The following is a 23554-nucleotide window of genomic DNA, read 5'->3' on the forward strand; positions in this document are numbered from 1 at the left end:
CATTCACCTTCCAAGGGCATTGAAATGTGAAATAAAACTCTTAAAATACCACGATATGTCATTCCTGACGTCATTTCACATTATTTTTGTTCAAGAACGCCACCAACTCCTTAACTAGAAGTTCATTTGCATTTATTTTCATATTAAACAGTGTAATTATAAACATTTCATTCAATTACACTAAGCATGATCAATATCAAGTAAAAATATTTGCTTTTTTAAATCTACAAGTTTTTAAAGGACAGAATGAACTCACATCTGCTCCGTGTGTCTTAATTTAACCGCTTTTAGTCAACGACAGTGATATGTTCCTCTGATTTAAGTTACAAAATGAAACCTCATACCTATAACTCAGTTACATCGTTTCCCATTTACAGACGAAGAAAAAAAAAATTAACATTTATATACATCAGTACAGTTCAAACATTAAGTTACGTCTCTCAAATGTGCAAGATTAAGCAAATGTATACTGTAGTCAAATAAAACAAGATTTCCTTAAATAGATGTTCAAGTTTAACTGAAGCACAGGCTGCTGGTTTTTTTTTTTTTAACAGAGGTTAACAGAGGTGCAGTGCGTTCTGTGAGGGGGGGGCAGGTGAGGTGGACGTCTACTACGGGTGAGGTGCAGCGGTTCTTCTGCTCGTCTGTGACAAAATATTTTTTAAAAGTAAAGAACTGTATAAGCTACAGTTTAATGTGAGTGGTTTCTGTACATCGGGAGGAAAAGCATATTAAAGACGTCTCAAACCGACCTCCTGCAGCCACGGGGGCGACGTACGGCCTACAAATGATACGGTGCGTCAATGGAAACCTCCATATCAATCAGACGGGGGTCGTTTAAGAGGGGGGAGGGGGAAAAATGCCTTCTGAACTAAGTGGATGATTAAATTTGACACAAAATAAAAAAAGGCAAACAACTCTGTCCATGACACTTAAAAAAAAAAAAAGCAGCATTTTTTTTTTTTTTTTTTGTTCTTGTAGTGAGTTTTTGCGAGGCCGACCCCCGCGTTGCCGCCGGCGACCGCGGGCCGTCCCATGAACCGAACCGATTAATGGAATTAATTGCACGTTTCTTTTTACCCACGACTCCTGGCATATCCTTCGTCATCGTCGTGACGTTTTTTTTAATTTATTTTTTAAATAAAATCTTTACAGAAAGAAAAAAAAATAATAATTCCTTAGTGGTAGCGAATGGAGGTGTTTGCGGCTCCCTGTAGAGAATCAGCTGTGCTCTCACGAGACCCGGTGACGAGTGGCTGACGTCAAACCGTCCCAGCAGCCTCCCGCACGTTTTCAGAGGATAAAATGTTTACAAAAAGCAATAGCTAGGTTTTTCCTCACAACTGTCTTACAGTCGAGTCGCCCACGTGAGGACTGATATAACAACCCTTGTCAGATTAACACCCGCCATCTTTAATAAGATGTCTCGAGGCCGTCGTGAATGTTCCTTTCACGCATAAATAAAGGAAGATGTGGAGAGTGACACCTCCGTAGATGAGGGATCGTTAGTTTTCCAAACATCCTATGTATGGATGGTGCCATAGTCACAATTTATCCAAAAGCTGCTACAGCACATAGTTTCTCTCCGATTAGGAGATTAGGATTAAACACATCACACAGCAAGAAGTTACGCGAAAGAAAAAAAAAAAAAATCTTCCAAAGAAGGCAACCACAGAAATAATCGCACAACATGGAGCAAAAAAAAAAAAAAAAAAAAAACTGCAAAGATTTTCAGTTTTAGGTTTGATGAATCAAAGAGCTTATTCCTGTTTGGCTGTAGTGATACGTTTGCCCTCTTAGTGTGTTGAATTCATTAATAAACCGTTTTTTTTTTTGTTTTTTGTTTTTTTAGGGGGAGGAAGGGTCGAGGCAAACATCCTGGAAAAAAGGAGATGGGTCGAACACCTGGAATGCGCGCGACGAGTCTTTAAAGCATCCAGGGGCCGCGGCCGCTCTCGTTCGTTTCCGAATTTTAATTGCACTGAACTTAAAAATGACCCACGCGTCGGTGGGTGGGTTTGAGAGGCGTTGGGGGCTCGGACCGGGGACGGGGGGCCTCATTCGTCCCCGTCTCATTCGCCACGGGGAGCAGTCCTGCCTGAGAGAAGCAGCCGCAGTTTGCCGTCCGCACACCCGACGTTCCTTCCCAAACAATCGTGAGCGCGGCTTCATTTCTCAATCGTGGGGTTGGTGAAGGACGCCTTCGCGTGCCACGCTAGTCTTTTTCTCCGTCCTCGCTGCTTCCTGGTGGGAAGAAAAGAGGAAGGAAGAGGGTTAAGATTAAAAGTTGATTATCACAACTACAGCGATATCCTGTAAACTTAACTCTAACATTTGAACTTGCCTCCTTGCTCGATGTCAGAGTCAGTGAGATGCGTAAGCGAGAAGCTAGCGATACTGGCCGGTGAGATGGAGAAACGGGAGTAGTTGGAGGAGCTGCTCCAGCTGGTCTCCAGCGCGCGCGCTACTGCCGGGGTCGGAGAGGAAAAGCTGGACGCGGGAGAGGAGGACGCCGGCTTAGGTGTGAGCTCTTTGTCCCTCTTGGACAGGAAGGAAGCTGCAGGGGAGGAGAAGTCGTCGTCCCACTCAAATCCACCGCCTGTAAGAATGGAATCAACAAGTCAGACGGTGCTTTTATTTTTTTTAGCAGCGGTGCACGTGGAGTGGCTTGTGGACGTTACCTTCTTCATCTGTTGAGCTCTCAGAGTTGGCGAAGCGGTTCAGGTAGCTGGAAGTGGGAACGCGGCTACTGTACTCCGGCACCTGACTGTCTGGAGCTGAGCCATGGTCGCCCAGTTCCTTGGTGGGAGTCTCCTAAATTAACACGCATGAGAATATGAGTCAGTAGCTAAACACACAAAACTCAGACGACAATGCTGACTACAGAGCGATCCTTTACCTGGTCGAACAGGTAGACCGTGACGTCGTCGAAGAAAGACACAGCTCTTCTGGAGTTGTCTGGATTGCCCCTCCCAGAAAACGGTGAAGACAATTCCTCCATGTTCAGGTTTGTGGGTTTCAACAAGCTCTTCAGGTTCTTTGCGCTCGTGTCATCCGAGACGATGAGCGGCACCGGGTGCACAACCTCGTCCTCGCTGTCCTCGCTGGAGCTGTGCAGCTGATACGCGCGAATGTCGTCATCGGAGTCGTCGCTGTTTTCGTCCTCCTCGTCCGCATCCACGCCGTCTTCCTGGCCGTCCAGTGCCGAGCCGTCCCTCCTCCCCAGGAAGCGCCCCTCCACGTCCGGCTCTCTTATTTTATGGCCATCGCTGGCGTACGTTCGGACTAGTTTAGCGTGGACTGCGTTCTCTGGCTTTGATGCGGCGGCGGTAGGAAGCTCTGAGGTCTCTGGATCTTCTGCTGAGCTCAGCTGATCAGGAAACACCGTGTTCTTAAAAAGCTCAGACTTATCTCCTTCATCATTACGGCTCTCGGTGGACTCGCTCTCACATTTCTCTGCGATGGCTGAATGAGCCTCTTGAGGTGCGTCCGCAACATGAGCACCAGGTGTTGGTCTGACTTCAGCCTGTGCTTCTGAAGATTCTTGCAGAGAAAATAAAGACTCAATATCCATCTCCTTGGAAACTTCCCGCGTTGGACCTCCTGTTACCCCACTAACGTTTTCAGTAGCGTCCTTCAGCCACGTCACTTCAACAGAAGGTGGTGTTTCCTCAGCCTTCTTATCAACTTCTGATTCATTGTCAGAGAAGTAGGCAGAGTCTCTGTAATTGCTGCCCATAAACGGTTCCTCGGCCGGAGCCGCGTCCTCTGGTTGCTGGTCCTCACTGGGTTCCCTGTTGTGATTTTCCAGTGCACCTTCTACTTCAGAGATGATGATTTTCGGTGGAACCAGATTGGCCGCGGCCGACAGCTCGTCCGTCTCTTCTTGATCTTTGGTGACATTCGTGCCGTTTTTAACAGGGGAGCAGTCTTGGACATTTGGCTGCGAGTTCCACTCAGGGGACTCCAGGTTCTCGGTCTCATACCCGCTGTCAGATATTTTGTATGGAGGCTGGAGTTTGTGTTGGGCTATTTGAGCATTCACGTCTTCTCCGTGTTCTCCGAGTCGGTGTATGTCGAGAGAGTCTAAAGAGTCTGGTGTCTCAGCTGAATTGTCTACTGTTGGAACGGTGGTGGACATGCTGTCTTCCAGTAAGCTGTCCTGGCTGATCTGGTCCAAGGATGGACCGGAGACCAAAAGAGAAGATCTAACAAGTGGAGGTCCATTAGTATCCATGAACGATTCTTCGTGATCAGACAGGGTGGTTTCTAGTTCTATATCTGCATCCTCAATCAGCTCACTCAGCAGATCATTGCTCGTTAGGTCGTCATTGTGTCCGTTACCTGGAGATAACGTTTCAGACGTTATACTCTCCGCGGGGTGAGTGCTATCCTTAGAAGTTCCGAGGTCATCTTCAATGCTGGGAATTTTGGCATCTGTGCACCATGAGTCCATAGTGGCACCGTCAGAAAATGCAGTGGTGTCTCCATCAGCTTTACTAATGCTAACGTCAATCCTTTCCGAGGTAGAATCAAAACCGGAGTCTACACCTCTGTCTGAGGATTGCAGCAGACCAAGGTTCTCAGTGGAAGAACTATTCCTAGTTGTCAGCTGGTTGCTCGTGTTATCTTCTGCGACCACTGTGATGGAAGGCACCAGTGTTTCATTTTCTCCCGGAGACTGACATAACTCTCCCAAGCTAGGACTTGGCGAGTCTAAGAGTTCGTGTTTTGACAATGTGCTACTTTCTGCAGGTTTTAAATAAGTATCTGCAGTGTTTAAGCTGCCTAAGGTATCAAGCTTGTCCCAAGAATTCATTTTGAACGAGTCTTCTGGCTCATGGACCAAACCAGGTGAAAGAAAATTCTGCTGCGCAGTTAAGAAACTAGACCCCTCATTCATCAGGTGCTGGTCTTTGAGGAACACAAAGTTATCAACTAGTTGCTCAGAACTCAGAAGACTGTTCCCATCTGCATTCTGTCCTTCCACTTCTACAGGAACTGGCGAGTGACTGGCCTCACCTAAAAAAGAATCCCCGTAGATTTGACTGGCGTTGACCCCTTGGACCTCCAAAGATGCACTTTCATGGAAAGGGTTGCCATTGCGCTCCGGAAGCTCCATAAAACCCTGTCTCCAGGAAGGAGAGTCCTCTTGCTTTGACCCATTGTCAGTGAAAATGTTGGTGTGGTATGGACTGTCATTTTCAAGGGATGACCAGATGTGGCTGTCTGGTAAATACGAGTCCTTTGAGTCAATACTTTGGTGGAAAAAGTCAGCGTCTGTGCTGGACTCATCCAGACGGACATCTTGGAGAACAACAAAGTCTTGCCGGCTTGAACCAAAGCCCATGTCCTGTCCTCTACTTCCATCTTCTCCAATTGTGCTCTCCCCTTGTTCTTCTAGTTGTATATAATACTCATTCCCATTAGATGGCTTTTGAGCATCAAACACTGGTACAATCCCAGGAATTCCTGAAGGAGTATTACGACCTTCTGCCCCTGCTGCTCTGGTTAAAGGATCAGGGAAGTGGGCCTGGATGTCTTCCCTGGAAACAGGAAAGAACATGCTGTGGTAGTTCAACGTTGTGTCAATGCCTGAACGTCCGTGGTTACCATCATAGTGGTCGTGCTTGGCTGCCTCCCAAACGTACTCAAAGCTGAGTCCTTTGCTTGTTTCAGTGACGGTAAGAACTTCATCTATCTCTTGGCGCAGGGCATCGTCAGCAAACTGTTCCAAGATTGGGAAAGAGGAGTGGCTAATAGTGGTCTGCCGTGTGGATGGGTTAGGCTTCAGTGCATCCCAGCGTTGCTCAAAGTCTTCCTCTATGTCCTTTTGGCCTTGCATGCGCAGATAAATGAGCAAACGGTGCACTTCCTCTGCTGTGGCCCGTTTGTCAGGAGACAGCCAACAGAACTGCAAGACCTCAAACCTACAGGTACAGGAAAAACAGACAGTTCTTTTTCAGACAATATTCATTTTCATAGCCAAATATCTTTTGCACTTTTTAACCCATGTTCCAAAGTCTTACCATCTGTCAGAATAAGGAAGCTCCAGTTGAGGCTTGAAAAGCTTGACTTGTTGCTCCTTGATCACGTGATTGAGAACCTCGCGGTCAGAAAGATGTGGATATGGCTGAGCAGCATTTTCAAAGAGTTCCCACAAAGTGACCCCCAAGGCCCTACAGACCGGTAACAAGGAGCAAAGGTTGTTACGACTGATTCCAGAGGAGATAAAAGTTCAGAAAATGACCTTATAAGTGTGTTGTTAGGAGCTCAGTAATGAGCTCCAGAATTTAGAAATTTTATCACTTGGTCTGCTGAAATATTATCAACTTTTTGGAGGGAAATCAGATTCTTGTAAATAAATTTACCTTATGTAACTCTACAGATTATGCTAAGCTAAGTCGGGTTGTAGCGTGCAAAGACTTTAGAGTGGGGAGTCGTTTCCAGTGTCCAGAATTTACAAGTTCTTTTATTAGGGCTTGCTTCTCAGGAAAGAGATAGGGATACTACTGTAATACTTTATTTATTTTAGTTTAAGTGTTGATTTTAGCTACAGGACATGACCTAGAATATCAGTTATCCACAAGCATTTAATGCGTGTTATGGGTTTTTAACGTTGGTCTCCAGTGCCAGTGCAGAGCTGGAATGTGGTACCTACCACACATTGCTGGGCTTGGTTTGCTCCATAGTAATCACACCCCCATGACGTTCACCCACCAGCTCAGGGGCCAACCAGCGCAGGGGTGCAAACACATCATCCTCTGTGATGATGTAATCCTCCTAAAAGAACATGGGAAGAAATGCTACAAATAACCGTGGAAACATAGCCTGATTAAAAACAAACTACGGCGTAGGCAAATTTGTCTGTTTATTAGCTCTCACTGAGGCAGTGCAGAGCCTCCCCCTTTTCTTTACAGAAATAGATTTGCTGGGTGACCTTATCTTACGAGCACTACATTCAGACAGGCAAACACACAGATCAGCAGTATTTAAGGAATGCAGCAGACAGAAATGCCTCAAGACATATGCAGCATGTCAAGTTACAATAGAAGATGAGCACCATTCTTCAGGGAAATGTACGGCCGATAGCAGGAAACACTTGCCAAGCCTCTGATGAAAATGATTTATATTCTGACATGTGATCTGGGGCTGGTTACACAATGATAGGCTCTGACTGTGACTTATCAAACTAGCCAGACTCAGAATATGTATCAGCTGTATGAACATGTATATCAGATGAAATATGAACGCGAGTACCGAATGGTAAAAAAGAAACTTGAGGATTTGGAGAACACCCCAAGGTTCCCAAAACTTCAACATGAAAACTGTTCAGTCACTGTCTTTTTTCATAGTGATCAACATTACCGGTGACTGTTGTACTACAGAGATTGACATGAAGCAAATGTCCTTCCCATATGGCAGGTGCATTTCAAAAAGGGTTTCAAATCTGTGTTTTTAAGAACCATCTTGCTGTGAGAGGAAACAGCTGCACTACTGGGCAGCCAGATTTTGATTTTTCTGACCTACTTTGTCATGTGCATGTTTCCACGCGGTTTACCAGCCACAGAACCATTACGGGTTCTGCCCTGTATCTTTGTGTAGCCAGCCCCTGATGGCAAGACTATACAGGCCATTACAGTTATAATTACATCAAAACAAAAAAAAAAAGCTGATATAATGAAGTTGACATGTTTGCTTACTTTGTATCTGTAGGGTCCAATTCCATAGTCTCCCACTTTGACTGTAAGATCCCCAGTCAGGTAGCAGTTCCTCAGAGCCAAATCACTGGGAGAGAATTGACAAAGACATCAGGGTGAGATATATTTAGACACATGGAAATATTCAGCTTGCAATGCACATGTGTTTAGCCACTGTTATTTTCTGTGAAGTTATAAGTTGAAGCGAAGACCATGGTTAAAGTATATAAAACCATCAATGTCACAGACGATTCCACCATCTGCTCTTTAGTCCAAAAGCAAAGACTACCACACTAGGCTCACAAGGAGAGTCTGGCAAGGATCACAAATGGTTAAGCATCAGGAAATTAGCACAAAGGCCTTGTCATTTGCCTCCGCTCTTCACACTGCAACAAGCCTCATACAGGGGCTATTCCTGACTTGAATGCAGTATTGGGATACAGTTTCTGGAGGGGGAACACAGGCTACACAAATGTACACAATTAGTCTTCCAGGAGGGGGCATTACGAGCTTTGTCTGCACATTAGGCTCAATAAAGAAGCAGACTTTGGTTTCTCTGTAGCCTTGCGGCATTCCCTTTGCACGAGTTCCAAGTCCTTTTTACCCACCCAGTGACAAACACTGCTGACACCAGCGCTCTTGTGTGCGCACGGCCCAGCTGCTGTCAGACCCACTGAAACCCACCTAAGATAAATGGAGATGTATTTTAAACTCCCCTGTCTCCCGTCCTCTGTGCTCGGCTTACGGCCCGACATACAGTAACACAGCAGAAGGGGAACAAGACCAGCATCTTAACCGTACAAGGCTAATGCGCGGCACGTGGGGGTGATCACTCTCATACCATGAGACATTTGTGCTGCTTGTACGCGGTTTCTCTGAGTAAAAGGAAGGAAAAACTACTCCTCATGTCCGGCTTTCAATATTACTACGGTCAAAATTACTTCTTGCACCCAAGAATAATTCAAACGATGCGGCTATTTTTCACTTCAATGTTTTTTGTTACTGCAAATATCTATCTGTAGATCTAGATGCATGATATTTGTTACTTGCTTAACACCAAGTACTTGAATGTGAAAAATATCAAAAACTACTTCTTACCTTAGTAAACTACTACAGCCAAGTAACTGGTCATTAAAAGATTTTAATGGGAAATGGTTTTAAAATTACTTCTACCTGTCACCACTGTCACTGAACATTGCTGTGTAAGACGCTTCTTTCCACAGTTTCTGATTAAATCACATTAATCGAACACAGTGTGCGTTTTTCTCTTTTGCAGGTCTGTTCTCACCTTTGCACAGCAAAGCTGAGGTTTCAGACTTGGACATCATCCCACACGGCGCTTGCTCTGAGGGGTTTGTGTCTGTGAACCCTCACCAGCCTCTCGTACAGAGTCTGCCGACGCGTGGCTACGCTCAACGCGGAACCTTATTTCACGTTTTTCCGTGTTAAAGGCGCCACAGAAATATTTTTACGACGTAAAATAAATTGCTCGACACAAAGCGAAGCTGGTGGAGCTGTGTCTGAGTTGTAACAGGGATTAAAACACAACGCCCAATATGAGGCTATCCTTTTACATGCAAAGAGCAGAATCATCATATCCTTCTGGCAGCGGACAGCTGACACTGTGGCAATGCATGGGAGCTGTGTAATTGGAACCCTGTGAGCTTATTCTGAGCATGCAAAATAGAGCTGATGAGCAGAGCATCGTATGTTACCCCCAAGCTCTGAGTTCCCAACACCCACTGAACCCCTGTTGCCCGCTAGCCAGACGTCCAGTGCTGGCTGGGGTAAAAATGAAAATGAAACGCAGCTCTCTGCTGTACGCACCATTTTTGGAGAACACTGGCACCCCTGAGACTGGTTGGATGGTCGGCACCAGAGCTGACCTGTGTCTTTAAATTCATAACACGCAACGTTTATGACTAAGTGAATACCACTTGGCATGTACACACCAATATTTGTTTGTCATATGCCAGGAAAAAGATTTTTTTCTTTGGCAGCAAACACTTGTGTCACTATGTAACCTAACATCTGTAAAAGGCAGCAGCGCCGTTCTAAATTTGTATCTTCGTTGGAGAAGCATCTGATTTAAGACGGACCCGGACAATCTGTGTGGGTAACCTAGGTGACCAACGTGAAAAAACACCAGGGAATCCCCAAGTATGCGTCAGCGAACAAGCTCTGAACAGAATGTGGTAATACCCATGGAGAAAAAAAATATATACGCTAAATGTTTATTTCATTTACTGATAAAGCTGTTTAAATTCAAGCACAAACATGTTCTCTTTCAGGAGTAAGGAAGATTCAACCATGTAGGGGGCGTATTGGAACTGCAAACTTGCCTTATGATGTGATGATACAAAGTAAATGGACTTTTCTCCATAAAAAATAAAATGCAATGCCATCAAATTACACAATCCCAATATTTTTGTATAGACTGTCTCTAACAGCGCACGCATTACCAGCTGTATTGAGCGCTGAGTACAACGATGCTTAGCTTAGTGGGTCAAAACTCTTAAGTGCTGCAGTTCTGAAGTGCTACCTGTGCAGGAAGTTGTGTTTGTGAAGGTGAGTGACACCGGCAGCGATCTCACAGGCCATCCTCTGCAGCTGCAGCAACTCAGCGTTTCTGAACGGCCAATCCTGCTGAGACAGATAGCCCCGCAAATCTCCCTGCAAAGAGACACACAAAGGCAAACACACACATTCATTAGCTCAACAGTATCGAGCGCAAACGCTCAACGAATCCAGCGGAAACTTTTTTTTTTGCGTCATAGAAACTGAAGTAATTGTGAATTGAACAAGTCGTGTGAATAAAAATGCAGTTCGCCGAGATGGCCACACGGGGGCAGCACACTCCCCTGTTCTTGTTTTCTCAGCACTTCTCCCCCTGCTGATGTGTGACACAGCCAAATAAGGGTAACGCTGTTTACCGGACCTCTACGCTGTGTCACTGGGATTTATAAATAAAATACTCCAGCTCAGATCAATAAACTTGTCCTGTATCCAGTTGGGTTTCGGAGCCGATGGGAAGAGTGGAGAAAATAAAGGGAATGGGGGAAGCAGGTCAAGGCACCTCGAGCTTTAATTGCACTTCATCACCACAAACAAACTTACGCATGAGGACAAGATAGAATCTAGCAGGTCAGCTCCCGGGTGACATGGTGGCAGTAGCATGAGAAGTCAGTGTGAAACTGAATTTGGAGCAAAGCGTCAGATTACACATCAGCAGTGTGTTGTTTTTTTTGGGTTTTTTTTTTTTTTTTTGGATGGACCAAACTTCAACGGACTGTAAATTTGAATTATAGCAGGTCTAAGCTGTGGGCAAGTTCACAACCCAGGGCTGGACGGAAAATTCTGTGGACACCTGTGGTTATCATTCACCAAAACGCAACAGAATGCGGGTTGAGCAGCTTTCAATACAGAGCTGTGCACTGCACATACAGCCTTCTAGACATTACACTATGATGACATGAAAAAAAATAATAATAACTGATTTATTTTTGCCACCGTAATGCATCAGCAAAGGGCTGTTTGGTTGGAATGAAGGGAATTCCTGAACTCCCCTGAGGAATGAGCCACTAAGGAAACCCTGTACATATGCTACAGTTGCTTAATATGAAGCTTTTTTTTTTTTTTTTTTTTAAAGAAAATGTCAAGTCACATGGAGTCACTGAGCGTGCAAGCCTGTGGTGCTGTGTATGCGTTTCCAAAGGGTTTACTTTACCCTGAGCCATTTCTCCAAAAGCAGCTTAGATCGGTCATCTTATGTAAGCACTATTTGTTTGCTTCATTACATTCAACTCTCTGCTTCCACACACACACAGAGAAAAAAAATATCCACAGCTCTGAGAAGGGGTCTTCACTGAAGAGCTATATTCAATGTATGGTAAGTGACACCACATGCCTGTCTTTATTTGTGAGGGTTCAGCAGCAGGTGATTAGGTTTGGGTTCCGGGAGAGAGGGTGGGTTGCTGGGTAAGGGGGGGCGGGGGGGGTTGGGGATCCAGTGCCGTTAATGAAATAACATTAACTGTGAAGAGCCAAAACTATTAAGTCTTGGGTCCGGCCCATGAATAACAAGAATGTGCCAAGTTCCCAGCGCGCAGATTCACGTCTAGCCACTCCATGACCGAAATATCTAAAAAATAAATAAATCTATTTTTAGTGTGTGTGGTGTCTACTGGGGAACACCAGCAGCAGACTGTATTCTGATTATTGAAAGCTCGCTAACTTAAAAGTGTATTAATTAAGCCACTTTAGACGGGGATAATTAGCCTACGGGAATTAAAAAGGACACCAAAGACTGAAGGGTAACTTTAGCCACAGGTGATTTTAGATGCTTCGGATGCTTGAAGGCAAGATCACTAATCTACAGCTTAAAAAATGCCAAGTCAATAAAACAGAGCAGAAGCATTCGCACTGATCATTTCTGCGTTGACCGCGATAAATGAAGACGATCGGCGATATCTGAAAGCAAAAAAAGGATCTGTCTGGCTCGCGGCCAGGCACCAGGCAGGACATCCGTGCATTAGAGGCTGTCACTCAGACGAGGGTATGTGACATTCTGCGGCCCTTGCGCCAGTTGCTGGATGTATTTTGATGTCAAAAATGTTTCGAGTCAGGGTTACCCTGCACGGGTGATACAAGACAGAAAAACCACCATCAATCAACAGGCTGTCAGGGGGGACGTCACAGTGTAACTTTTTTTTTTTTTTTTTATTGAGAATCACCTTGTCCGCCGCGCAGCTGCAGCGTCACGTTTCGTGTTCCGACATGTAGCCGATGATTGACACAGTACGAAGCCACAGACAAGTGTATTACTTAAAAACTTCCACGAACACTCCTACATGAAGTAGGCGGCACTTTGATGTGCAACTAAAGCAACGTGAAGTTGTGTCGCTAAAGAAAGGACGTGCATGTTGTGCGCACATGGTTGAATCTCTCGAACCCATTCATCCGGCGTGGAATAGCGAGCATAGAGATCACTCAGTTGCGCTACGCTCACACATTATCGCCTGGAACAAACGGGACCTGCTCTTCGTCGCGCTGTCCTCCTTAATGACTCGCACGCAGTTGCGATAAGCCATTCACCTTGAACCGCTTGCACGTCCTGTCAGAGACATTGCTGGAGCTGGCTGGGAAAGACCACAATGCCAGGACTCGTTGCCAGCTCGGGGCGGCTAACAATACCCCGGCCCCGGGGCGATGAGCAGAGCCAGACTGGGGGATCGGTTACCAGGTCAGAAAAATGATTGGAGGAACTCAATATATTTAAATCGCGTTAACAGCGGAAACTCATTTCCTCTTCACACTGGAAGATATGTAAATGACAAACATTTTCACATAGGCGACTGATATTCAACATAATATTAAGATTATGATGTGTAAGTTAAGGTTTATCCTACTTGGATTAATAAAACGGTAGGTAACAATGGCGTGTTTTGCATTAATAACCGCCGCTGGACTTCCTCAAGAACAGATTCATTTACATTAGCGTGCGCTCGGCAGCTGCCAACAAACACAAGGTGCTGGCCGTAAAAATGCACAAACACAGCAAGTGGTGGAGCTGACACCAAAGGAGCGTAAATGGAGCCCTGTTGCTTTACTGGGCGAGGTGGGAATGTGAGAAGTCCCGGGGCCTGGAGTAACTACGCGACTCTGGCTGCGGGGGTGGGAGGAGCGGAGGAAGGGAGCGGGGAGCTCCCCCTCAGTTTTGGCTCGGCCCACCCAGAATATATGAAGATAAACAGAGAGTAAATCAGCTGTCCTCATGGGAGCGTGAGTGACTTCACTATATTAAGATAAAGCGAAGGGTTCATTTGGGTTGGAGAGAGTAAGCTTTCAGTCCAGATGGTAGATAAGGAGAGCCGACTACCATATACAAGAGTAGTGGACAACTGCCCTAAATATTTGGAAGCTGTCTGACTACAGGCAATTTGTTGACTCGTCAATTATTGAAGCCAATTACTTAAGTTGGTGCTAAATACCAGGTAGTACAACTGTTTCTCAATCACAGCTGATACCATTTACTTATGGTTCAAATCAACCACTTTTTGTATATCAACACATGGTTAATCGTGTGGCGTGTGCTCACTTACCATTTCACAGTACTCAAACACAAGCAGGAAGGGAATGGCCTCGACGCACTGTCCGAGGCACTGGAGGATGTTTGGGTGCTGCAGCACTCTGAAAACAAATAATAACGGCATAAAGGGTTTTTGATTTTGGGCTGATGAGGGAAAAACTTGTCTGATGTAGTGTGTGAGTGGAAAGGCAGAGGGTGCTGCTGACATGACGGGGACGCCACGCAGATATTTTGTTTACCACGTTCACTGTGCGCGTATCTTTACATGCAGTCGTGTTAAAACAAAACAGTTTGATGGAAATGCAGTTACTGTGCAAAGAGGAAACCCAAAGGAACATGTGTTCACCTGTACGGGTCGCCCTGCTGCAGGAAGTCGTTCTGCTCCTTGGCACTTGCATTGGCTTTCAACTCCTTCACCACCACCCTGGCTCCACCTGGGTCTGTGTAGATCTCACTCAGAAGAACCTGACGATACCGAAGAACACAAAACAAACAATTACATTTAAAAAGGGGAAGGACGGGTATTCTAATGAACATGGGGGGGCTACTTGAGAGTGTCACATTTAACTGTAATCTGTGCAGTCAATGGCCCAGATGACATTGTTTTTTTAAATATACATATATACATATATATCAGTCGCCTTCATATTAGAGGTTGACCGATATGGATTTTTTAGGGCCGATACCGACACCAATTTGCCAAAGGCTGACACGTGCCGATATTTGGATCTGATACTGCTTTTTCTCCCTTTACACGATAAAAATGGACAAAGGGACAAAGGACAAACTGTTATTTTAACCAAAAGCATGAACATTTACTGGGGAGGGGCAATGTATGGGCTGCACAGCCCGGTTTATTTCCTGATTTCTCAAAATCCAAATTTCCTGCAAAATTATAACCAATCACAAAACTATGTGTAAGAGTGTAGTGGTTAGGACATAAACAAATAAAGAATAAACATATGACACACGGTCAACACAACTTATTTTATGGGGATAATGTTGAACATTAGTGAAGATGGATCTCACCTGGCCAAACCACCCGTTGCCGATCTCCTGGATGTAACTCAGGCTGTGACGTGCTACCTGGGCTCCTGTGGATCCCTCTGTGACACCAAACACAAAACAAGTTTAAATTAAAGTCTATTGCCACATCCCACGAGGAAAAAAAAGAGAGGGCTCATTTGCTGTCATGGAAGTGATGGCAAGTCAGGGGTGTAATTTGTGTCTTTAAGCACATTATATTCATTGTGTATGTGTGCATGTCGTATCTGACCTGAGATTCGGGCGGGAGGTTCAAGGTGTGGGGGTCCGGGCAGGGCCACGGGGGAGACAGCGAGGGTGTACACCTCGGCTGGGGACTGCATAGAGGGCGTGTCCTCTGCTGGCGGGGTGAAGTCGATCTCATCGTCAAAGTGGTCTTCAAACTCCTAAGTCAAATCATAAGCACCACGATACTGGGATCAATACAGGCGTGTCAAGATAGCGTAGAAAATGTGTGTAGTGCATATCTATTACAACGGAAACCAAACTGAGACAGTCCAGAAATACGTCCGACCGCTGTGTATTCATTAGGTCGCGCTGCGAAGCTGCGACCGTCTGGCTCTCTGCCGGCCACAATTCTCACCTTGAAGTTGATCTCCCTCTCCTTGCAGCAGGTCACACAGTTCACTAGCAACACCACCAAGGCCACAAGGACCGTCAATGACACCACCAGGGACAGGTAGAGAGAAACAGACAAAGTGTCCCCTGTGCTTCCACCTGAAACGACAAAAACAGAGAGGAAATGTGCTGAATCATTCGCATTCAGGGCTGCGATTCAGAAATAATTTAGGAGGGAATAAAGGAGGGCGTCTGACAGCTTGTGTTATTTATTCTTCTATATACGCCCACAACAAAGCTTTAGAACGAAAATAAACTGCGCGCCGGTCTTACAACGCACACTCTTGAGCTCCTTTTAAACAACGATTGCGCCGCAGTGGAAATTAAAGACGCACAATCATCTAATCACATAAAGATTTGTTTGTTTTCTCTAGGAAACCTGACGCGGCGATCCTCAAACCGCGCCGCCGACGTCTATCCTTAATCAGGCGTTCAGAGACAGTTGTGGGGGTGTCCACGGGGCCAATTAGAGGCTGATGGTGCAGTAGCGGTGACAGCAGGTGTGGGTCCGCTCTACTGAGGATGCTGCTGGCCCAGCAGTTCAAGTGTCAGGGCTGACAGCCGCCTCGAGTCCCGCCCACTCCCCTGCTCAGCTGCTTGCTTGCTCACTCACCGCACCAACAACAAACGGCGCACACGCGACAAGAGCTGTCAGTTTCAGGGCGCTCTGCCCACGTGTTAAAAAGACACCTGCCGTGTTCATAGTCACTCTGGCAAAAACTTTCGTTGGCCGTGCGACGAGCCCATCGCCGTGTCCCCCCCCCCCACCACCACCACCACCACATGTCCGCCTTGCTTTCCCCAAACGTCACGGCTCATTTCTACCTGCCCCGTTTGAAAGGTACGACTGCCGGTCGCTGTGCCTGTCGCCGTCACCGCTCCTGCGAGTGAACAGTCGGAGGAAGTTAAAGTCAAGTTGCTCCCTGCAGCTTGAGTCATCTTTTATGGATATCGCCTTTGTTCTCACGGCACTTGCCGAATGCGTGCGCTTGGTTTGTTGTTTTGTCGGGGCGGAACGGTTCCGGGGGAAGAATGCAGAAAATTTCCTTTCACCTAGTTTGGGCATGTGCGTTTCGTTCGATTCGTTTGAAACAGGCTGTGAGGCATCGGCTAAAATGAAAAAAAAAAAAAAAAAGGATAAAATGTTGATTGCAAACATCAATAAATCCTGAAAATGGTAAGTGGACAGGCCTAAGTGCAGTAAGATGAAGATGATGAAGCGTTTCATGTCTATTACCTTGTAATTGCACTACACTTCATAGTAATGTTATAAATGTACACATCAACCCGTAATGACATATCTGACTGTGTCACTGCGTGTGTGAGTGAATGAGAGTGTGCTGAAATAAGAAGAACTTCTGTGACACACTCCTCCCTGTTTTCCTTCTCGTGTTTATTCTCCCACTGGTTGTGGCTTGTCAGGTACAACCTGTCTGCCACTCTGCAACAGGGCTATATACTTAAAATGTCTCCTGCCAAAATGTCTGCTGAATACACACACACAATACCCACCCACATCTAGGTGTCCTGTTTTCAGTTTCTAGTTTCCAGTATGACCACAACACCAGTGGTCCGAACTCATGTGGAGTGAAACACACACCAGACTAATCCCATCAAAATATCAAATGAAAGGAAGTTTTATCTTTGGCATTCTATCTAGACATGGATTTTTCAATGATTTTATTAGCCGTAGCTGTGTAGGTATGGGAACCGAGAGCCTATTCAGCTCAGCACAGACTCCCATGTGCATCTGAATGAAAATAAACCTCAAATACTCTCATCTTTATTTCACTGGTGCTACCGCTTGGTCCAAGGCCACGGAAACAAATAAAGGATCAAACCGGTAATAAACGTTATATCAATAAAATATACTGTTACACACTGTTATAGTGTCATTTAAGCCCTTGTCCAACAAGTTTACACAATGCTGAGTAAGCCAATCAGCGGCAGGTTAATGCCTCTGTAATTCAAAACATACAAGAGTATTAAATCTCGTGTCTGCGGTGATATCACTAAGCTGGAGGACTGGTAGTTGTGGGGTTTTATACAAACCGACCAGTGTTTGCCAGAGCTGCCGAGTCAATCGCAACTATGGGAGAACCAGTGCAAAAACAAGGTTGCAGAAGTAACAAAGGTTCTGTGAATTCACCGCCCGTGGAGATTGGGAAGAATGATAGAGTCTGGCATTCAGGAAATTCCAGATGCTCCAAAAAAATGAAACTTTCGGTTCAGAAGAAGGATGTCAGTGTTGAACAAGAAAGCAATTGATGGAGAACAAACTCAGATCAGCACTGTTTATCTGTTCTTTATCTCACCGGAGGACATTGAAACAAGGGACAGAGGGACTAGAGACAGCAGGCATGGGTCAGTTGCCCTGGTTGACTGCGTTTGTGTATTTATCTCTCAGCCAAAAGGGGGAGACAAAAGGTCCGAACTGCAGCTTTAACCTGCCACACAATAAAATATTCCCTTCAAACAAACCAGGGGTAAAGGGGCAATAATAATCTTCCCACTCCCTAGGTAGCACTGCACATCAGGAGAGAGGACGGCATGGAACGGTCGTTATTTTAACGCCCTGACAGAACATCACATATGATCAAAAGCGTCAGACACGATCAAGGTTCATTCCACGTCTACCGAGAACACCAAGCCGACGGCGTCAAAAACGCCCATGATGGATTAAGATGCCTGTTCTTTTTACACCACTGCTTTGCTTTATATGTTCCCAACAACACAGAATATACAGAACTGTGACCCCCAAAACCGGTTTGTGTTTGTTGTGCACCACTGCAGCTCACACTCGGTCGAACTGAATTTTTTAAGGGAAGTCAAAAGATATATATAGCGATGTAAACACCACCGAGGCCAGCGTAATCGCAGATGACAGTTTCTCCTGGATTGCTTCTACACACCTCTCCTCTGCGCTGAGGACTGCAATAGAGAAACTGTCTGCAGTGAAATATTGATGAGAAGAGGAATTAAAGATTAACTAGGTCCACACTCAAGACACCGGCCTAGCGGATGTAGTTATAAATGGCCATTTGTATTTACAACAGTTTCTTACCTTGCAATTTGTCATGAAATGTGCAGGGGACTTGCTAAGTGTGAGGGTTTGTGGTTCAGACCTTAATGAAAGCTTCAGGAGGACGACTTAAACAGCCCGGCGTGACTGACTCGCCTCAACAAGAATCACTCAAAATCTCTGAGCGCATGAAATTTGAATGAGGAAGATGACAAAGAATTTCTCCTCATAACTGAACCCAACTCATGTATAAAACAAAAGACTATCTGTAGCGTGTGTGAGAGATAAAGGACACAGACTAAACAATACTAACTTAATGCTATATTTAAGAGGTACAGCTGGCATGGCATCGAGAACGATTACAAAAACATACGGCGACACATGTCCTTTAAACTTTTAACCTTGTTTTGAACAGAAAGGTTTTCTGGACAACATCAGAAACATCCTGGGAAATCAGATTATATTTTATTGTTCCAGACTATCAGACATGGGGAATTTATATGACCCAGGTAACTGCTGTAAGCGACACCATCCCTATTGTTGCTTGCTTATTCAACTCCGGTAAATAATCATTGCTGGTTACTAGTGCATCAGTCTGGGAAAGCCACCACAGACAAACAGACTTAAAACTACAGCTTTGATTAAAATACCGGTGCTGATTAGCTTGAGAATCATTTTCATGTGAACATATAAATCTGAATGCTGTCAAAGTAAATTAACAGGGCAAACAAAGACCTGCGGTGTGGCAAACAAACGCAGCAAGTTATCAGGGCGGCGGTTGAACTGAGCTGCTGATGCTGCACAGTTTGACAGATGTCCCCAAACGTAATACCAAAAACTGTCACTGCACACTCTCATGTCCAGCCAACAGTCCAGCACCCTACACCCCATCACAACCAGGTCAGACTTACCACAGTCCCCCACTGAGACCGGGAATCCACTGGGGCGGCCACTCTCTCAATCAGACACCATGAATCATGAAAAATAAAAGCAAACTAATTGTAGAACTAAACTCCACCACGCTGTTTCGTGTGGCTGCAAAATATGTCATGTGAGGCACCAAATATTTCTTCCTCTTACAGCTTACAAAATGAGTACCTGTCATTGTCAGCAGGACTGATTTTCAAACGGCTTCAGCAACCCCAAAGTTTAATTCAGTGAAAAACAATTATCTGTAATTGCAGGGAGCTCTTTGACACAAACCCCCTCTGTCTCTATCAGCAGGGCAACAGGGTTCCAGGCAGCGCACGACTCCCAGAGAGGAAGCAGCAGCAGCAGTCAGATAGGAAAAAACAGGAGCTGGGTCACGGCGTCACTACGTGGGATCAGTTCTCCTCGGTTAGGCTTTATTTGAGTCATGGGTTCATATTATGACTTGGCAGGCCCCAGCAAATGGCTCGATTGGTTTTTGGGACCAATATTGCAGGGAGCTGCCATGTTTTATTTCAGTTGCACTGCATAATTCAGTAGGCACTTAGGTAGAGGAGGAGCTGACCCATTTTTGAACGTTTCACCCACCAATGGATGTACGTATTGACAAGTGGCATCGTCTGGGAGATGTGCCTAGGTTAGTCTGAGATTTGTCTGCATGCCAAGTCTAGATCCTCGTCATTCAAATAAAAGTTATCTCAGCTACTGCCAGCGGCCGTCTGGATCTCGTAAAGATCCACTTTAGATTCATGCACTTCAGCTTTTAAAACATTATTAATTAAAGTAAAACGATCAGAATAGCAGCCCTATCACACCAAAGCTGTGTTCAAACTACTTAATTTGAAACAAACTGCCCTGATTGGAGGGAGTTCGCCACGGCACTGAGAGAAGCTGTGTATGCTTGTTTACCTGATCATTTCTCTTGTCCTTGAAAAAATACATTATTTCTGTGCATGTTAGTTCCACGTGAGGTAAACATCAGGTGACGTGACGAGTTTCTGTGCGAGACAGAACCATGAAACAAGTCGTTTGGAAAAATGAACAAAGCCAGAATCGCTGTCGAAAACATGGGTTTGTATCAGTCCATCTTGTCAGCCTTTTTTCTGTGTTGTTAATAAAGTTTCATAAAGATAAACATTTCTTCTTGTGCTACATTTCTGCACGGCAGGCAAAACCACTATTTTTCATTTTTAGTTTTGGGGCACGTAAACACATCCCTGTAATTTTGTCTTGTATCCATGTAAACAGTGGCGATTGAATCTCTAATCAGAACAGATTGCATATAATCACTGGTGAAACAAATGACACTGATTATCTTGTTATCATGGCACCTGTCAGTGAGTGGGATATATTAGATGTTGGTAAAAATGAACAGAGGGAGGGATATGAGCAAAAAGGGACACATTTTACTACCTGGATGAGACGGTCAGAGCATCTGAAACTGCAGCTTTTTGGTTTGTAGCCATCACATGTGGTTCAATTAAGGAAAAGTTGAATGCTGGTTCTGATAGAAAGGTGTCCACATATATAGCACTGCAGACCAGTTAGGGTGCTCGTGCTGACCCCCCGCAAACTCCCACAGTGGGAATAAGCATCAGAACGGCACTGCCGTGGCCTGCTGGTCAAAGTAACGTCCACATAAACCCTGGTTTCCCCAGAAGAACATTATGTCTTAATGAGATCACCAATGTTATTCAAGTCACAGGTTGGTGGTTTTAATGTTGTGGCTGCCTGATGTACAGTAACAATTTGAAATCCCCTGTGGTAAAGACAGAGCCTCGTCCCTATGAGAGCAGCATAAATGATTGACTAGCCAGGATGGCTGATTCACAGTGAATCACTGTGTAGTGATGCCCCCATCACCTGGCTACTCTGCTCACAGTTATGTTAAACTGTAATAATCGACATTTACCCATAGTTGAGGTGTGTAAACAGGGCACAAGTCACTTCAAGACTAGTTTTGCAAGCGATTACCACGGGTATTTTTCTTACACGCATGATCTGACCCACAATCTTCAAACATTGAGCAATCCAGAGCGCTTGTGCCACATCACATGTGTGCGATAGTAAATGAACACTTTGAAAGTGGGGTGAGGGACAGGTTGCCACGCAATAAAAGCATAAAAACTGAGCTTATATTGCAACACTACTTTCCTGCATACTGTATTATGATTAAGCAAACAACGTGGCTGCTAATCATTGACTGGCGTCGATAAGACTGGAATGTGTTACACACTGAGACTGAGCTTCTCGCTCTGTAAATATGGAAAACACCAAACCCCTACTTACCTACAAGTGGATTGAAATCATCCAGCTCACTAGGGTTGTAACAAAGATTAGTTTTACAACCAATATATCCACTGATGACTGGCCAGTAGTATATCCTACAATTCACTATACTTTCTGTCTATGAGGCTGCGGTAAAAAACTAAAATCATATTTCTCAACGGTCACGTTGATAAGACTGGTAGAGTTTAAGTGTATTTATTTTCAGTCAGTGTCATTACGTTCCTTTACATGTGCATCTTCATCAGCACTTCTTCTTACCACAACAAAACCTGTCGTCAAACAGTATTCTCACGAATGCGCTTTCGTTAAGGATCATCACATGATCACATCTGTGACATAAACCTGCAATGTGGGGAAAATATGACACAATAACCAAAACCAAAGAGGCTGTCCAAAGTTCATTCTAGACAAGAGGGAGTCTTCTTTCCATGCTGGTCGGTCAACATCCTGTCTATATTGTGCCATAAACGTGGTTATAGGTCAATGACTTGAGCAACCCCGCTGGAAGATTAACATCTCAGTACCTGGCTCAAGCTCTAATAAGCGGTTTTATATTAACCCGGTGTTAAATATCAGTCAGAGTAGAAAGCGTTTGAGGAAAAGTCTGTTTATGTTTGACTTGAACATTAGAGGAGCCGTGACCATGAATTCAATACGTTTTATTTATGTAGCGTGAATAACAATAAAAGCTGTCTCAAGACGCTTTACATAATAAAGCCTGAAACCTACAGAGCATGCACAAAGGTGACGGTGACAAGGAAAAACTCCCTTTTAACAGGAAGAAACCTTGAGCTAAACCCAGCTCATATGGAGGCATCCATCTGCCTAAGGCCGGCCAGGTAGAGGCAGAGACGAAACGAAAGAAACATACACCTGCCACAGAAACTACATCCAACTAAAGCGTGGAATGTGATGCTGATACAGATACAAGATGCAGCTGATGATGTTGCACGACAGTTTGGGGAATAAAAGAGATAGGCATTCATCATTCAGGTATGAGTGGATAAATGCAGGAGGCCATGAAGACTGGGCACGTTCAGCTACCGTCATAAAACAAGTTCAGAAAGAGAGTGTAGTCTGTGGCACCAAACAAACGAGGCACACTAACAACCACAGGTCAACAGGAAACACAGCAACGCTGCTGTGTTGTTAGCCGTTAGCCCCCATTAGCATCAGCTACCCATTCTAGCAAACGCTAACAGAACCGACCGCGTATTTTACACGCGCGGTGAGCGAGAAACCCGGCCGCTTGGTTTGTGTTTCCACTCGGAGTCAGCTGTCTCACCTGTTCTTAAGTGATGCTGAAGAGGGGCACCTTCAGACAGCCACGGCGCCGACAGAAACATCGCACTGGCCAGCAACAAAACAGATCCATGGCGGCTCTCCATCCTCCTGGCTGAGCCACGGAAATCTTCGCAAATTGAAATCGTCGTCTTAAGCGGGTCGTTGGTTTGACGCTGAATAATGTGTTTTAATCATTGACACCCAGCCTAACGTCTATGTAGGCTACATAAGAATAGCATATTTCTTAGCGGCTAAGCTATTCCCCCGGCTAACTAGCTCCGGCTAGCATGCCGATGCTAACAGTTTCAGCTGACGACAGCAAACCCAGCTGCGGAATGTGGTGTTCCGGTGTCCATGGAGATGAGGGGAGCGTTCACCTTTCGCGGCCGTTCATATTTGGCGTGTGCACTCTGACGGTATTTAAACGAACATGGCTACAGTAAAATTGATAAACAGCCCTGACTATCAGGATACACCTCTCCCCCAGAGCGCCATGTTCCTGTAAAACGTCATGTCAAGAAATAAGGCGGTACAACGTCAAATGATTGCCAAGGGCTTCGGCCAATCACGACGCAGGAT

At 45.2% G+C, this 23554-nt stretch overlaps 1 protein-coding gene across 1 annotated transcript; it reads right to left on the reverse strand.

Annotated features, from left to right (window-relative positions):
- Nucleotides 1-115: 115 nt before the first annotated feature.
- On the reverse strand, nucleotides 116-23554 carry lmtk2 (lemur tyrosine kinase 2). The gene is made up of 14 exons (XM_047571946.1): nucleotides 22977-23554; nucleotides 15416-15549; nucleotides 15065-15218; nucleotides 14818-14894; nucleotides 14135-14253; nucleotides 13802-13889; nucleotides 10243-10373; nucleotides 7704-7788; nucleotides 6662-6783; nucleotides 6030-6179; nucleotides 2900-5930; nucleotides 2682-2814; nucleotides 2345-2599; nucleotides 116-2244 (listed from the first exon to the last, which is right to left on the reverse strand). The coding sequence occupies exons 1-14, from the start codon at nucleotides 23077-23079 to the stop codon at nucleotides 2216-2218; spliced, it is 4611 nt and encodes a 1536-aa protein (XP_047427902.1). The 5' UTR covers nucleotides 23080-23554; the 3' UTR covers nucleotides 116-2215.

The sequence above is a fragment of the Mugil cephalus genome, chromosome 20 (genome assembly GCF_022458985.1).
Source record: "Mugil cephalus isolate CIBA_MC_2020 chromosome 20, CIBA_Mcephalus_1.1, whole genome shotgun sequence".
Classification (NCBI taxonomy): domain Eukaryota; kingdom Metazoa; phylum Chordata; class Actinopteri; order Mugiliformes; family Mugilidae; genus Mugil; species Mugil cephalus.